The 15,945-nt window shown below is 33.0% G+C and overlaps 2 protein-coding genes across 7 annotated transcripts; one reads left to right on the top strand and one right to left on the bottom strand.

Moving 5' to 3' along the window:
• Positions 1-471: 471 nt before the first annotated feature.
• LOC127788611 (uncharacterized) lies at positions 472-7,926 on the bottom strand. 6 transcript variants are annotated; one of them, XR_008020430.1, is made up of 12 exons: positions 7,786-7,926; positions 7,181-7,294; positions 6,949-7,067; positions 5,226-5,272; positions 5,041-5,141; positions 4,762-4,849; positions 3,473-3,581; positions 2,071-2,239; positions 1,904-1,975; positions 1,127-1,240; positions 869-1,023; positions 472-724 (listed from the first exon to the last, which is right to left on the bottom strand). XR_008020430.1 is itself a non-coding variant. In XM_052317090.1 (11 exons), the coding sequence occupies exons 1-11, from the start codon at positions 7,885-7,887 to the stop codon at positions 931-933; spliced, it is 1,128 nt and encodes a 375-aa protein (XP_052173050.1). In that variant the 5' UTR covers positions 7,888-7,926; the 3' UTR covers positions 472-930. The 6 variants fall into 6 exon arrangements, 2 of the variants coding, with proteins under 2 accessions (XP_052173050.1, XP_052173051.1); XR_008020433.1 differs by having other exon boundaries at positions 472-1,023; positions 1,939-1,975; XM_052317090.1 differs by having other exon boundaries at positions 472-1,023.
• Positions 7,927-13,482: 5,556 nt separating this feature from the next.
• LOC127788612 (two-component response regulator ARR5-like) lies at positions 13,483-15,077 on the top strand. Its single transcript, XM_052317092.1, has 5 exons — positions 13,483-13,894; positions 13,982-14,058; positions 14,151-14,228; positions 14,334-14,404; positions 14,536-15,077. The coding sequence occupies exons 1-5, from the start codon at positions 13,735-13,737 to the stop codon at positions 14,864-14,866; spliced, it is 717 nt and encodes a 238-aa protein (XP_052173052.1). The 5' UTR covers positions 13,483-13,734; the 3' UTR covers positions 14,867-15,077.
• The last annotated feature ends 868 nt before the right edge of the window (positions 15,078-15,945 follow it).

Below are 15,945 nucleotides of genomic sequence, written 5' to 3' on the forward strand. Positions count from 1 at the left end.
CTCACAAAAGAAATATTTTTATAATTCAAACTCATTATTTTTTTATTATAACTATTATTGGTCAAACACAATAATAAATTTATGAATTAAAAATATTATCACTGAGATAATTAAAATTTGCAAGAAAGAAAATGATCAAAGACAAAAGAAAATTATCACAAATACTAATTTACTTATAACAGACATTGAAGAGTTGAACATTATTAATATAAAAAACATACATTTTTTTAAAATGATAACTTATCTATTTAAGATTCTTTTAAATAATATTTTAAAATTCATTAAAATTAAAATATTTATCTTATTATTAAATTTTTAAAAAAATTTTAAAATATCAAAATTATCTTATTTACACTTTATTCGAGATCCTAATTAAAGTAAAATTACACATTTTTAGCCTAAAAATTATTTTTATCTTTTAGTCTTTTTTTATCTTTTAATAATTTTGTACCTATAACACATCAATAAAAAATAACTTTTATCATTACTAGCAAAGGAAAGACAAAATAAAATGAATTTTAGTAGGAAAAAAGTAGTATCAAAAAGAATTCACCATGTGACACTACTGATGAATCACAACATAGCATTGTCGTGCTACACTGCCAACAGGGGTAATACCATGTTACCAACCAATTCAAATTCAACTCTTCACAATCGTTGCCATGCGGCTCAGCCAACACCAGAGATCTCAGATCAGTGAAAGATGTCTGATCAGCCTCCATAACTGAATTGAACAGAAATATTAGCTTCTGCATATCCTCCACCATTCAAGAACACTGACATGAAAGAGCATGAAAACCCTCGCCTTTGCAAGGAGGGTCAGAAGTGATATAAATGGGCATCCCAATGCACGAGACTCTATGCATACTTGTAAATTTTGATGAGGAGTTCTAGGTATGATGAATGTCCGGCCTCTCAGTTAAGCTAAGATCACATCCCAAAGAGAAAGCAATTGGAGTAGCAAGGAAGATACAAAGCACTGTCTTCCACTACCATTGGTTGCCTGAAAGGATTTAGCTGAATCTGCAAAAGAAGTGGGTTCAATCAGCCTCTTTAGGTCCCCATTAACTACAGCAACTTCCCCCAATTTTGAGAATTTGAGAACTGAGAGGAGAAGGGAACTTACGGGGATTGATGGTGGATGGCCGGTTATGGAGCTTATGCAGCAAGCAGCCAAATGGGAAGCTTCTTCACAGTAATCAGTAAAAACTGCTGGGATGTTCTTCTCCTTTATTAGCTCCTGAAATGCACAATCAAATTTCAACAAGTGAAAATTCACAAACCCTAAGGATATCAATTTGCTGGAACACTAGTGCACTTGTCCTTGGTAGTAGAGGATGGCACCAGGTTAAATTGAGGACGAATTCATCGAAGCTTTCCCTAACCCTAATAGGAAACTCTTTTCTCATGCTCATCCCATATCTACCACAGGTTTAAGTGCTCCTCAATCCCCATGTATTGATGTTTGGTTGAACATTCCTATCCACGCTAAGCGGGATGGAACGATATTCACTCACATGCAACTTTAAAGAATTGATACTAAAAATGGGAACATATATTTAAAGAATTGATAAAACTTTAATATTTCATATGCATACCTAATTAGTTATTCTAACATCATTATTACTAGGTGACATGAATATTGAAAATATTTTATTATATAACCTGGGAAAGTTCAGGGTGATGTGTGACCTAAAACTCCATCCGCCCTAACCTGTTTTGGGATATGGGATTGCTCTTACATGATGTATCCCAAGAATTAAATGACTCCCTTAACCCTTTCCATTAGGGTTGTGGCTAATCATCACCTTAGTTTTTCAAGTTAAAACGTCATCCCTGATCAAGAGCATCTTTGAACGGACACAAGCAAAAACATTTATATGCAAGGGAATCGAAGGTGTACAATAGAAGGCAACCAGCTCTTGTAAGCAGCAATACCAGCATTTGGAGCAATAACTAAATGAGGAAGGAAATCCTGTCCATGAAAAAGATCTCATCAGAAGCTTTAGGAAGAAACAAGTGAGCTCACAACTAGTAACTTATTTAGGTGACAAACCATGAATGAACCACCTTTGCCATATCTCTATAACGGTCATGATAATAACCTTTATAGAGTCTTAATGTGACTGGTGGAGTTATATTGCCAGCATGCAAACTTAAATTGTCACTTGAAGATTTGCAACTGCAATCAGTGTCACCACAACGAGCATAACTGTGAAGATCAACTCTCTCACCATCCCTGCTCCAGAAAAAACAAAGGGAAAAACTGATAATTATAACAGGATCTAACCGAAGTTTTAAACTGCCTGCAGTTACATAGGAAAAGGAAATGAGAAACAATCCAACCCCCCCCCCCCCCTTCTCTTTTTTGAAGTTGTTCTCTAGTTGTGTAAAGAATCTTCAGCTGGCCCCACGAATGCTGCATGGATAACGTAAATGGCCCAAATTGAAAAAGATCAAACAATTCCAAATGAACTCAGAATGTTGCTACCTGAAAGTGATGAATGCAGTACCTATTTCTGGTTCTGTCATATCTTGTTCCAATCTGGTAAACTTTATTACCCTTACTTTATCTTACTGACATCCAGCATAACTATCACCTTTTAGGCATAGTAATGGGAGTAAATTTTCTGATATTCAAATCAAAGTAGAAACAGGTGGATGCATGCTATTCTGAGCCATCAATCCTAAGGATCTCCTAATTCCCATACTCTCGCAATTAAAATTACTTTACAGCAAGGCAATTTATTATTTATTTACTATTCATTATTCTAGAACAGGAGGTGCACAATTTAAGTAACGAAATAATTAGATTAGTTTAGTGAGACCATGGGAAGCAGATAAAATTTGGCAAAGATGATACTTTCTTTTCAGCCCTCTCCTCTCCTAGGCCAACTGGGACCCCACCCAAAAGAGACAGTGTTGTCCTTCCATTTTGAGTATGTATCCCCCAGTAGCTTCTCCAGCTCAAGAGAGAATTGCCTGTGACTTCGGGACACCACTTTTTCTTTTACTCTCTTTTCTTTTCCATGATAAACAGAACTATCTTAATAACTGCCTAAAAGGGGGCAAACCATACAAAAATAAATCATCCATCTACAATTCAGTGAAAAAAAAGAAAGAAAGAAAGAAAGAAATCATCTATCGTGATGCAGATGTAAACCATAAATGAACTATGCAAAAGACTCAAAATAAAAATAAGAGTCCCCTCTTGACCAAAAAATAGACAGGGAAGAACAGACCATTTCACACTATGACATCACACAAAAATAAGCATGGCGTCCCAGCACATATCAAGCTCCTACTAAGGCGCACATAGACCCTAACAAAAAGCAAGTCCAAAATTGATCCTAACAGTACCCACTATGCATCAAATTTCAACAATCTCTAACAACTATACAATGTAAAAGAAGATGCTCAAGCTACTCCTGTCACCATCTTAGACATGTAGCACCACAAGAATACAACTTACCTACATTGCGGAACTGCAGGTCCAACGAGCTCTAAATGCAATTGTACTTCTGGAAAAAGAGCTTGCAACTCCCCAAAGACAGCAAGTTGAGTGAGCTCTTTATCAGGCCCTTTATTTTGAAGCAAAAGTCAATAGCCAATATAACCATAATACACCAATAAAATAGGTTACCTAACTTCTGGAAAAATGAAAGGGATAGCTTTCATTGTGAAAAGAACACAGAAATAATTCAAGTCTTGAGGCCCTATAGGCTAGATAACCAAATATTGACCAGATGTCTGCAGCAAAGTTCAAGGTTTTGTAAGATAAAGAATTACTTTTTTAATGAGATGCATATCAAAGAGGCTCTTCAGCATACACAAAGACTGGAGGTAGTTGTCAAGACTAGCTGCACAATTAACATTTTAACATAGTCATTCTACCCACAGAATAAAGATTATAGTGTATGAAACTTACTAAAAAGGGAAAAAAATTATGGCCCTGATAACAAACTACATTCATAAAATATTTTGCCACGAAATAAACAATTATATATCGTCTTTATCCCACTACATTTGGTCAACTACATGAATTCAAGCTTGCCAATCATTTCTTTCTATTTTGCCTTTGAATATTTGGGGTGGGGGAATGCGTTCTCATCAAAGAAAATTGCCAACGTAACACATTCAAATCTTAAATAACTAATATAATCTACACCCTGATAAGAAAACTAGACAGCAATGCTAGTTTAGAATGTTCAAGTATTTATATAATAACCAATAAGGTAATTCTGGTTTCAAGGCCATAGTCACAATGGTTCAACCAAGTCTTGGTTTTATTTTGATGGAAATTAGAATGAACACCAAGCCAGTCTTTTTCTGAGGATAAAGAACTCTATTCCCAGATTTACCAAATAAAAAGATAAACCAAGAACAAGGACAGGATCACACACAAAAGGCCCTGCTAGCCGAAAAGAGATTTCCACCTTAAGTGGGAGTAGATTGATTCTTCAAAGGATTGAAGCAGCTCTAGAGATCAGAAGATATTTTAGCATTCTATGCTTTAATTAATCCACAGTATACAAGCATGGAAGATACTACCAATTCAGTTAATACCACCGGTTAGCACATAAACATAAAGCTTTTGTAAACTGCTGTTGGAGGAAACAAAAATAGCTCTTGCAGAAATTTCTCTGTGATAAGCAATGCTTAGCCTTGGTAACAGAGCAGGCTGTAAATTATCATCTAAAACAGTTCAGGAAAGAATTAAATATTTGAATTGTAAAGTCTGATATTAAAGACATCATATACCAAGATAGTGTATGTGGAGTCGGGTATAGGTTTCACAACTCAAGCTCCTGGAAGCAGATAGCTGAAAGGCTTGATATAGTGTAAGTGGCTGGAATAAAAGACAAATAACAGATGCTACTGTCAGCACATCCTGAAATTAAATATACTGACCTCCTAGTAACTAGAGCAGACTTCAATTAAAAAGAACTTGAAGATTATGAAAAGAATTTTTCTTGTATATAGACTAAACAACTTAAGAGCCTATTAGTCTTTGCATCCAATCCTTTGACAATAAAATACCCAATGTAGCAGCAAAGCAGCAGGAGACTGTAGTGGAATGCCCCTCCATTCATAGTAGTCACCCCAACTATTCAATCGCTTTGTGAGTGGAGATGAAGGACCTGCACACAGTTCTAAATCAAATACTCCTGGAAATATCAAGTGAAACTTTGGAATAAATATTGATCAAAAGGAAAACATAATACCTTTACACGGGCACAAAATACTTGGAAGGTTCCAACTTTCAATCAACCTACAGACAGAATACAATATGTAGATGAGATAACCTTGCATAAGTATTGAAATTGCAAGACATCTTCTACCAGTACAAACAAGTTGGCTAGTTATTGTTGTTCACACAGTTCAGACTACAGCATTTAGTCTGATTTTTGTAATCCTACAGGTAACCACCTACTTAATAATATATCATCATTGGAAGATATGGCTGAAGAGGGATGAAGCTGTGCATAACCTTTATCAGCTCTTCAATAGTTGCTTGTTGGCAAGTGTTGAGCAAGGACATCTGAAGCTTTTACTAACAAAGAATATTATGTGTCATGGGTTTAAATCTACATAGCATTAAATGTGAGCATCACAAACCCAGATGGTCCCTCTAAAACAGAGTAAAAAGGAATCCCTGTAATTGGCAAAGAGTATAAACAAATACATAAGAATAAGAACCATACTTGTCCCCGCATACTTGTTAATAGACTCCCCCAAATTCAATGGAATGTAGGGGAAATTGGGGATTGAAAAAAAAAAAAAAAAGGGCAAAACAGAAACAGGGAATGCAGTCTTTGTGAATCTGAAAAGAAAACAATTTTGTACATTAAACATGACAGGATCCCTCCAACTGTGAGAACATAAACACTTGAACAAACTACCCATCACCACTAAAATACACAAATTACATGGAATATTACCAATAATGACATCAGGGAGATTGCAGTTTGCAATGAGCTCTCTTTGAGTCATAACACTCGAACCTCTCATTTCTTACAAAATTGCTCAAGTAATATGGTGCTCATGGATGGAGAGAAAAAGAGAATTTTTGCAGTATGGAGGGCTTTTGTTTTTAGGAAGAGAATACCAATTGCCTATTAGTATTTTCTGGCTCACAAAGTCTTTCTGTTTTCTTTATGCTCTATTGTATATCTTGTTGGGGATTTCTGCATTTAAATAGATAAGAAGGTTGAGTGTATAGATTTTCTGTATAAATGATGTGTATCGATTACACTAAAAAAAATAAAGAAGAAAATTATTGCTAAGGCCAACAGATTCTTGTAACATTTACCCCGAGTATTGAGTCAACAGGTTACAAAACAATCTGCCTAAGTATTCAACAACTAGTCATCCAGTTTCTATATGTACTCCTCAACACTTAAAAGCACCATCCATAAACATTACTAATAATGTTGACGTTAATGATCCAGTCAACTGGGTGCCCATGAACAAACAATTACAGTGACATGAAATATCAATAGGGTATGGCAGGATCCAGCATCCTGCAATTTCTGAATAAATGCATTCACGCGATCCAACCGAGACTCAATGGCCACATTAGCAATAAACATGCACCAAATAGCACATTATATCCAACCAGCGATAACCATATTGAAGTATATCCCATTTAGGTTTCCAAAAGAGTAGCAATTCTTTTTCCCAAATGTAGGAGGTTCGGATATACTATTAAGTTAGATTCACAACAGCTTGTCCACAGTTACATATGTTCCATGACAACAGGATCCAAACCCTGTGCTGGTGCGATCTGCATGTATTCTTCAGGGAAGCTCAAACAGAAGTCTTGAGTAGTACAACAATTGAAGAAGTATTCAGGAGAGGATAATGCACATTTAGAAACAGTGATAAGCTCATTGCAAAGGAAAAAACAGTTTACTGATTTTTCTAAATTATAGCATAATAAGAGACCTTGAATCATTCAAGGAAGCAACCGATTCTCCACAATGGCATTCATACATCCACATTCCTGCTCTGTGGATGCCCTGTTTTATCAGGAATGAACACCGAGTCTCCTGTTTTTCACACACCTATAGAAAATCAACCAGGTAAGCACGTCAAATAAATCAACTAAAAATGCTTAGTTGAAGAAAAATATTGGGTCTGCCACATAAAATTGCTGGTGACTTAAATTATTAATTACCTGAACCGTAGATTCCTGAGAAAATGTGAAAGGAAAATCATTCAAGACATTGGCACGGTCCATTTGTTGCTCCAACCTTTCACACTCGTCCTTGTGAACACTCCAGTGTGAAATCTAGATAACCATTTTAGAAAATTAAAGAAACAGCTTTAAAGTTCAAGATAACCTTAAATCAAATTGTTAAAAACCAGGCTGCATAAACACGCTTTTCTAAAAATTTCCTGTTCGTGACAATCTCATTCGCTAAATACTTCTGACTGGAAACTTCAAGAAAAACTCCGCTCAAGACACCCTAGTTTCAGGGGGGAAAGAAACAAAGGCTCGATTAAACCTCTGTCTTTGTTCTGGTTCCATACTAAACCGAACAAAATTATGGAAAATACCCATGAGGAAAATTTTCTGGTTAGGAAGTTTTCCACAACACAAAAAATATCCGGAGATGGCACTGAGAAGGCCGTGAACGTGACAGGCTTCCAATTCCATGATACTGCAGTGCTTCTCGGCAATAACAGTTACTGTCAACTAGGGTTTTTGCATCTTCATGGAAATCTCAGAGATTTACAATTATTTATGCGTGTGTAAAAAAGATGAAGAATCGGGGGAACCTGGTGAGACAGAGAGCAATAAGCAACGGCTCCGCAACGAGCGCAACGCCTGGTTGCTGGCCCCACGCACCGACCGCCCCTTCCCCTCGCCGCGCATTCCATTGCTGCTTCTTCTTCTTCTTCCTCGCCTGCCCGCTGCAAACTGATTTTTCAAATTTTATATTATAAAATAATATATTTATTATATTTTAATCTAAATAATATTACAAATTATAATAATAATAATATCATTAGTTAGACGTCTCTTTAAGTTAATAAATAATGTGTTATTATCTTTTTTATTTAATATTTATTTTAATAAATATATAACACATGACTCTTGATATCATCATAAATTATAATTTTTAACATTAGTCTTTTAATTTTATTAAAATTATTATAAATTTGTGAATTTCGTATGATTTTATTCCGATTTGAAATCATTATTGGGATAAGAAAGAATAATATTTTAGCAATAAAAACAAAGAAAAAATAACAGTTGCCACGTGGCAAGAGAGCAGAGGGAATGGGTGTTGGGTCGGGTTGCGTTGATGAGTCCGGAGTGAGGAGTGATGGTTGGGGGATTCTGATAATATATTATTATTATTATTATTAAAGCATTATCCCGTTGTTTTCTTTGGTTTGAATAAAAGGGAAATGTTCGATTGCCTGTTTGGTAAAGGAGGAAAGATTTCAGGCTTTTTCAAGTCTTGTCAACCCAACAAATCATGAGGGACAAACGATGCCTCGAATCACACTCCCCTTTCAAAAAAGAGATGCCAAATCTTAATATTATATAAGATCAATTAATTCTTTTTCTATCTCTCTCTAAATTACAAATTTATGTAATAAATTAAATAATAATATTATTATTTATGGGTTTAAATAAATTTATTTATAAATTGCTATAAACTAATCTATGAAAATGAGTCACAAGTGCATAAAGTCATAGGACGACTAAGAAATATCAATCGAGTAATCAAGATCGAATGATTGAAACTAATGTTTTAAAAATTGGATCGGAGAGCGAACCGACCTATTAATTGGGTCACGGATTAGTTGGTCCGACCGATTAGACCGGAGTGGTCCGACCGGATGATATCATATATATATTTTATAATAAAATAATATATATTAAATATATATTTTAATACATATTTAAAATACTTATATTCTATATATTATTATAAAAAAATACTATTATTAACTAATATACAACTAACATTTTATATATAATTGTTATATATGTTATTAAAGAATTAATTAAGAATTAAAATTTTAAAAATAAGTGAGAGGGTGAAAAAAATCGGGGTCAACCCGGTTCCCAGTTCGACCGAATTTTGACCGGTTGAAGAAGATTTGAATTTTTATGTCAAATCGGACCGAATAGGCCACCGGTTCCAGGTTAAATCGGTCCGACCGGCCGATCCGATCCGATTTTTAAAACAGTGATTGAAACTAAGAGACAATTGAGTGATTTCAATCGAGAATCTCTTTCGAGGCCTTCAAGAGACCTTTGCACACATTGATCGACTGTTACTATTTGAGAGATTCTTGTAACTCACCTATACTTGAAAACATCTTTTTCAGCTACACAATAGATCATTCCAATAGATTACTAACTCCAAGAAACATAATGTCTATACACTATTCACATAAAATCGTAAAGAATAGAGTCAATCCTATTTCTAATATTCGTGTCTAATCAATTTCTTCCTCTGCAAATCTCTTAAAAAGCACATATGAAACACTCTCATACTACAAATAAATTTATCATTCTATCTTGACAACAATATTTTTTTAAGTCTAATTAACATTAGTTAGGTCATTATGTTGTTTATTAAATGCTATATGCACAAGTAATCTTTTTGAAGATGCATGACACATATATATTTATAATAATTTTATATAAAATTAATAATAAATATACTCGCTATCTACTATAAATTGTTATTAATTCTAAATCTTATTATTGGGAATTTAAATAAAATTATTATAAATTTAGATGGGATACATTAATTTATAAAAATGATTTGTTAATCAAATCTGTTAGCAATAGCATACATTTTTCCCTAATAAATAATGAAGTGGGATTAAGACCCTTTTGGCAATTGCTTTTGAATCATTAATCGCAGGAATAGTATAAAGGTGGGCTTGGCAAATTGGTGGGTCTTTTGATCATGACCCTGCTTCTGCCTCCCTTTTGACTAAAAGCGATTTGGTATAGTAAAAGTTATTTTACAAGTCAGTTCTTGTTTGGAGATGATATGTTCAAATCTTACTTGAGTTTTGTTTTAACTTTAATTTTGATAGATTTTAATCGACCAAAATGACATATTAAAATAGTTAGGTTATAGTTTTGAAATTTTTGGTCGATTCCATCTTATCTTTTGTCTATTAAAGTCTCAAAACTTTAACATGTTACCCAACTTTAGTAGACCATATTTATAACATTGACAAACTCAATAAAATTGAAAAATCTTATTTTGCATGTTATTACACTTTAGTCGATCAAACTAGTTATCTTCCTTGAAAAGCAATAATTGAACATTTTCTATTAATATTTTCATATGACACTCTGTATTAATATTTCATACATTTATATCGTTATTAATATCTCGTTATCATCAAAGATTATTGATTATCTCCTTGAAGTTAACAAGTCTTAAATTCAAATAAATGAGCATTAATGTATTATATTAGATAGTTGACAACTATTTTAAAACTTATATAATCAAATAGAGTAATCCTATTTATCTAAACTGGAGATGGATCTCCAGTTTAATTCATGCATTTTCATTGAAAAATAAAATAATTAATAAAAATGTATCAACTGTGTCTAGATAAATAGCATTACTAAGTCAAATATTATAAATTATAAACATACAAAATTCATGTAACTAGTCTTATTAAATGAGAATTCAAACCCAATCTATGTTAATGTTATTTGTAAACCCGAAATGGAGAGAGGAGAGAAATGGTATTTGAATATTCAAATTTGATATTTGTGGTGATAATTTATATTAATATTTTATACATTTATATTTATATATTAAATAGTATAAGACATTAAAATGCCAAACTTAAGTATTCAAATAACAATTATAATTTTAAAATTACTTATAAAAGTTAGGTCATATTAAGGGATATTTGGCATTGAGATGATATGTAGTGGGTGTTGAGTCCAACTTCAAAATTGATCATTTGGTAACATTTCAAATTTCTAAATATAACTCGTTTGGGTTCAATTGAAATGATTCAACTCTACTTCACTAAATGGTTGAATTATAATTATTTTTAATATATCTATTTTACCTTTTTAAGTGAATTAATAAAAATTTTAACTTGATTGAAAGCTTAAAAGTGGTTTTTTATTAAGAGACGTAACGATAGCGAAACGATTAGGCCGAAAAATCTTAAATTAATATAATTTTTTAAAAGTAAAATATAAATAATTTAGATATATTTAAAGAGTTTTGCATTTGAACGATGTCACGATTATATTAATTTAACTTTTTGTGATTAAATCATGTACATTTTATATTATGCCTTTTACTGTCTTACCCTATTCCGCATTATTTTTCTTAACTCTTTTTAGCTATAATTTTTATAAAGATTTAAATTATTTAAGGGCTAATTTTTGTGTAAAAAAGAAATATTAAATTGAGGGGGGATGTGGGACCCACCAAAAGATTTCATTGGGAGCCCCAGATCTTCTCTTTACTCTACTGTCTGTGTCTGATTATGGCAAGTTGATTTTTGCCAGCGAATACCAACTTAGCCAAAGAGACACAGTGGGTTTTACTGTGTTTTCTAATATTTTATTATTATTTAAAAAAAACACCACATTTAGGGCAGCTTGATTGTATTTTTATTTTTTATTTTCAAATTTTATAACTAAGATAAAAATTATATTTAATTACCTATTTATTTTTAAAATTTTGAAAAAAAAACTTATTTTCCAAATATTTTACTTGTATTAATGCTCACTAATCGTTATTAATTTATTTTCATTTGAGATATTAAACGAGTTAGTTTATACTCTCTCGTAAGTTATAAAATTTTAATTAAATTAAATTGACTAAAATTAGTGGTTCGACTCAATTTAATTTGTAGATAAATTCAATTTAGCTCCTAAATTTAAAATTTTGAATTATTTAAGTTCAATTTAAACTGATCAAAATTTTTAAAATAATGTTATTTTTTACCAAAATTAATTATTTTTATTTACTTACACTTTGTTATTTTTATTTTTTTCTATTTGAACAATATTCAATAAATTCAATTTAAATTATAAAAAATATTAAGTCTATTCAATTTAAATAATTTAATAATCGAATCCATCAAATGCTAATTTTTAATTATAATTTATTTTTTAAAAAATGAAAAAAATACTTTTTCAAACAATAAAAGTTAAACAATGTGTGGGACCTACGACGTATATGACAAACTTATCTTTTTTTATATTAATTAAGGTTAAAATTAAATATTTGTTAACAATAATAATAATAATAATAATAATATAATAAATTACAATTTTGCCAAGAGTGTGAATCCCAATGACACAATAAATAAAAACAAACACTTGAAACGGCTAGTTATTTCGAAAACATTTATAGAATTTAATTCAAAACAAAGAGATGATAAGATTAAAGGTAGTATTTATCATTGTCAATGTATAGTTAGTATCATATTGGATTATGTCAAGATTATTAGAATATTTAATATATTAGATTACCTCAGAATTGTTAAAATATTTAGTATATCATCTTCAAATATTTAGAGTATCTTCTAAATATTCCTCTACCTATTTTTCTTAATCGAGTTTATAATTTTATAATATTATAAATAGTCTTATATGAAATATAATTTAGAATGGATATGATGATTAATATTGATAGAGTTTTGCTAATGAGTGCCTAAATTATATTTAATATATTTTATTTTTAATATATGAACATTTTTATTGATCAGTAATTAATAGATTTTGTTTTGAAATACTTTATCAATCAATAAAAATGTTTAAATGGAAATGCTATTTAATTCCGTTAGAGATGAACAGTAATGATGTGACAGTTCACATAAAAGAGTTTATTTAAGAAAGATAAAATGACATCTATTAAAATTTATTTTTATATTCTTTAAATAAATATATAATGTGGATGAATAACATTATTTATTATTTAAACAATTAATAAAGTTGTTTGGTTATTGAAAATAATATATAATAAATATATTTTATTTGAAAGCGTTTTGTTGAGTAAGGTGTATTTAATTAACTATAGTTTTGACATCTAAGTATTTTTATTAGGAAGTATTTATTTAAATATTAAAAAAAATGCATCATTAAATATTTAAAATTTAATTTAATTAATTAACTAAACGTGAAGAAATGAGGAGGGAGGGAGCATGGGAAGTCCCCACGGGAAAACTTTTTGGCGCTGGTTGGGGGGACTGGACGGGCAGAGGCAGGCAGCCGGAGCGGTGGTCAATTGACCTGGGGTCAGGTCAGCACCACCGCCGTCCCCACCTCGATTTTACATCCCTCACTGTAACTGCGTCAACCCAAATCTCTTCCAATATCTCTCATTATTCCTCTCCTCTAATTAAATGTGAATCCAAATAACCTCAATAAAGTCAAGCCACACACCCACGCACATATACACATATATATATATATATGATAAAATCGATTTGAAGATGACACCAAAGTGGATTTCAGAATCTCCGACTCCATCTTAAAGAAATACACGTAAAAAAGTGATTTTTATAGATTTTCCAGATTTTCTAGAGAGAGAAAGATCTTCCAGCTCCCTCCACCATTGCCATCGTTTTATATTTATACCCTCTAAACTTTTAGAGAGAGAGAGAGACGGGCCTCCACAGCCACGCTGAAAGAGACCTACAAGGCGCTGCTTCTGTATAAGACCAATCTGGGGCCGAGGTATATTGGGTGAGCCATATTTTCCGATGGCTAGAAACGGGATGTTGCCGCGGCGGCGGAGGGGGGCAGGCGGCTTCGGAGACGTGCCCCCTTCTGATTCGCAGCAGGTTCATGTTCTCGCCGTCGACGACAGCCTTATCGACCGCAAAGTCATCGAACAGTTGCTCAGAATCTCTTCTTGTAAAGGTAACCATTACTCTCCCCCACAGCACCCGTAAACGATGAGAACCCATAATTAATTATTGTCTTTAAATATGGAACTCGAAATTGCAGTGACGGCGGTGGATAGTGGGAGGAGAGCTCTGCAATTCCTGGGGCTGGACGAGGAGAGAAGCTCCATTGGATTTGATGTAAGCTTGAATTTCATCTCTCTGCAACAAAACTGTATAGATTGATTTCTCTTTTCTGGGTGATTGATCTTGGGCTGTTCCGGGTTTTTCAGGGCCTGAAGGTGGATCTGATAATCACAGACTATTGCATGCCTGGAATGACTGGTTATGAGTTGCTCAAGAAGATCAAGGTTAGATTCTTCGGTCACAGTCCAAAAGAAGAAAGAAAAAACAAGAATTATAATTTGTCAGCTCAATGGATTTCAGTTTTCTTGATTTCTTGCGCTGGTTTACAGGGATCATCTACTTTCAGAGAAATCCCAGTTGTGATCATGTCTTCTGAAAACGTTCTGGCCCGGATCGACAGGTAACTTTTGAAAAATAACATTTTAAGATCAAAATTCACAAATTTGAAAAAGTAGAAGATTGAAGGCAAGGGTGACCAAATCGGTGTTATTTTAAGATAAAAAAATAAAGAATATTTTATTTCATTCGCAGATGTCTAGAGGAAGGCGCGGAGGATTTCATAGTGAAGCCGGTGAAATTATCAGACGTCGAGCGCCTGAAGGAATACATGTTCGGAGAGGAACGGCCGGCGAGAGAAGACGGCGGGATCAACAAGAGAAAGTCGCCGGAGGCCTCCGACCCCTCATCGTCTCCCTCACCGGAGACGTCGCAGCCGTCCATCTCATCTTCATCGCTAGCGTCGTCTCCCGGTTCCTCGGACACACTGTCGTCGTCGTCGTCGTCGTCGTCGTCGCCGCCGTCTTCTCCGGCTTCGCTTGATTCTCCAACGAGGCGCCTGAAAATGAGCAGCAGCTGTGGGTAGGATCTGGAAAGCCGAGATCAACAGGAACCAATTGAAGCGAATTGGTTGCTCCATTTTGTTTATGATTATTTGGTTGGATTTGATCCTTTGGTACCCGAAACGTTACTTTTTTTTTTTTTTCTTAATACTACTGCTATTTATTGTAATCGGAAATATGATATTTTTATAATTTTTTTAATGAAGTAAGGAGAATTACAAATGAAATAGAGATTTTAAAAATTATAATTTAGCATTTATTTTACTTTTTTCTTTGTGATATAGGCTTTTAGTTTGAGTAACTAAGAAAAGTTGAATTGAAATTAGTTGAAGGTATAAAAATAATTTTGTACTTTATTAAAATTACAATGTGATTCTTCAAATTTTTAAAACGTCTTATATTAGCTATTTTTATTTTAAAAATGTAAAATTATTAATTATTTTTTTATTTAATTAATAAATTGTATAAGACTACGACTAATGAACACGTTATAGAACAATTAGGATCACTTATCTTTTTTTTTATCTTTCTCTATCTTTAATGGTAAGGTTATTTTTTTTTCTTTTTATTAGATCTTTATCGAAAAAAGATTAAGATTGAGTACGCATAGAGCTACATTGTAGACGATATTTCTCTCGGAGCTACTGTTTCATTTGGAAACACATAAAAAAATCGGTGTGATTTTGGAGCCATTGGTTGGAGAGATTAGGGGTAAGGGCATTCTAGTAGGTGACAAGAAGAAAGTGCGAGGGAATGGTCCATGAAAATGATGAGGGCAGGGGTTTGGGTGGCGATGGAGAAACATGAGTTATGGAAGAGTTGGGAAGAGATGCTAAAGAGGACGAAGTTGTTGTCGTAAAAGTAAATAAAGAACGAGAGTTTTGAGGATGAAGGGATGTGGAGATGGCAAAAGAGGTAGAGAAAAGAGGTGGTCAAGGGGTTGAGAATGGAGTTTTTGGACAAGGAGAATTATGTGGGGGTAGTGGTGTTATTGGGTGTTGGAAGGACGAAAGGCATTGAGGTGAGCCTCGTGAGTAAGTTATTTGTGCATGCATTTCATGTGTTTAAACTATTCGTATTCAAAGTCTAATGAGTATTTAAT

This window comes from Diospyros lotus, chromosome 13, assembly GCF_014633365.1.
Source record: "Diospyros lotus cultivar Yz01 chromosome 13, ASM1463336v1, whole genome shotgun sequence".
Lineage (NCBI taxonomy): Eukaryota > Viridiplantae > Streptophyta > Magnoliopsida > Ericales > Ebenaceae > Diospyros > Diospyros lotus.

Excerpts from the sequence above, each read along its gene's own strand:
- LOC127788611 (XM_052317090.1), bottom strand. The coding sequence starts at position 7,887 with ATGGAATGCGCGGCGAGGGGAAGGGGCGGTCGGTGCGTGGGGCCAGCA. Across the intron at positions 5,273-6,948 it reads GCTTCCTTGAATGATTCAAG|GTTGATTGAAAGTTGGAACC; the intron begins GTCTCTTATTAT and ends TTCTGTCTGTAG. Across the intron at positions 2,240-3,472 it reads CCTGCAGTTCCGCAATGTAG|GGATGGTGAGAGAGTTGATC; the intron begins GTAAGTTGTATT and ends TTTCTGGAGCAG.
- LOC127788612 (XM_052317092.1), top strand. The coding sequence starts at position 13,735 with ATGGCTAGAAACGGGATGTTGCCGCGGCGGCGGAGGGGGGCAGGCGGC. Across the intron at positions 14,229-14,333 it reads AGTTGCTCAAGAAGATCAAG|GGATCATCTACTTTCAGAGA; the intron begins GTTAGATTCTTC and ends GCTGGTTTACAG. Across the intron at positions 14,405-14,535 it reads GTTCTGGCCCGGATCGACAG|ATGTCTAGAGGAAGGCGCGG; the intron begins GTAACTTTTGAA and ends TTTCATTCGCAG.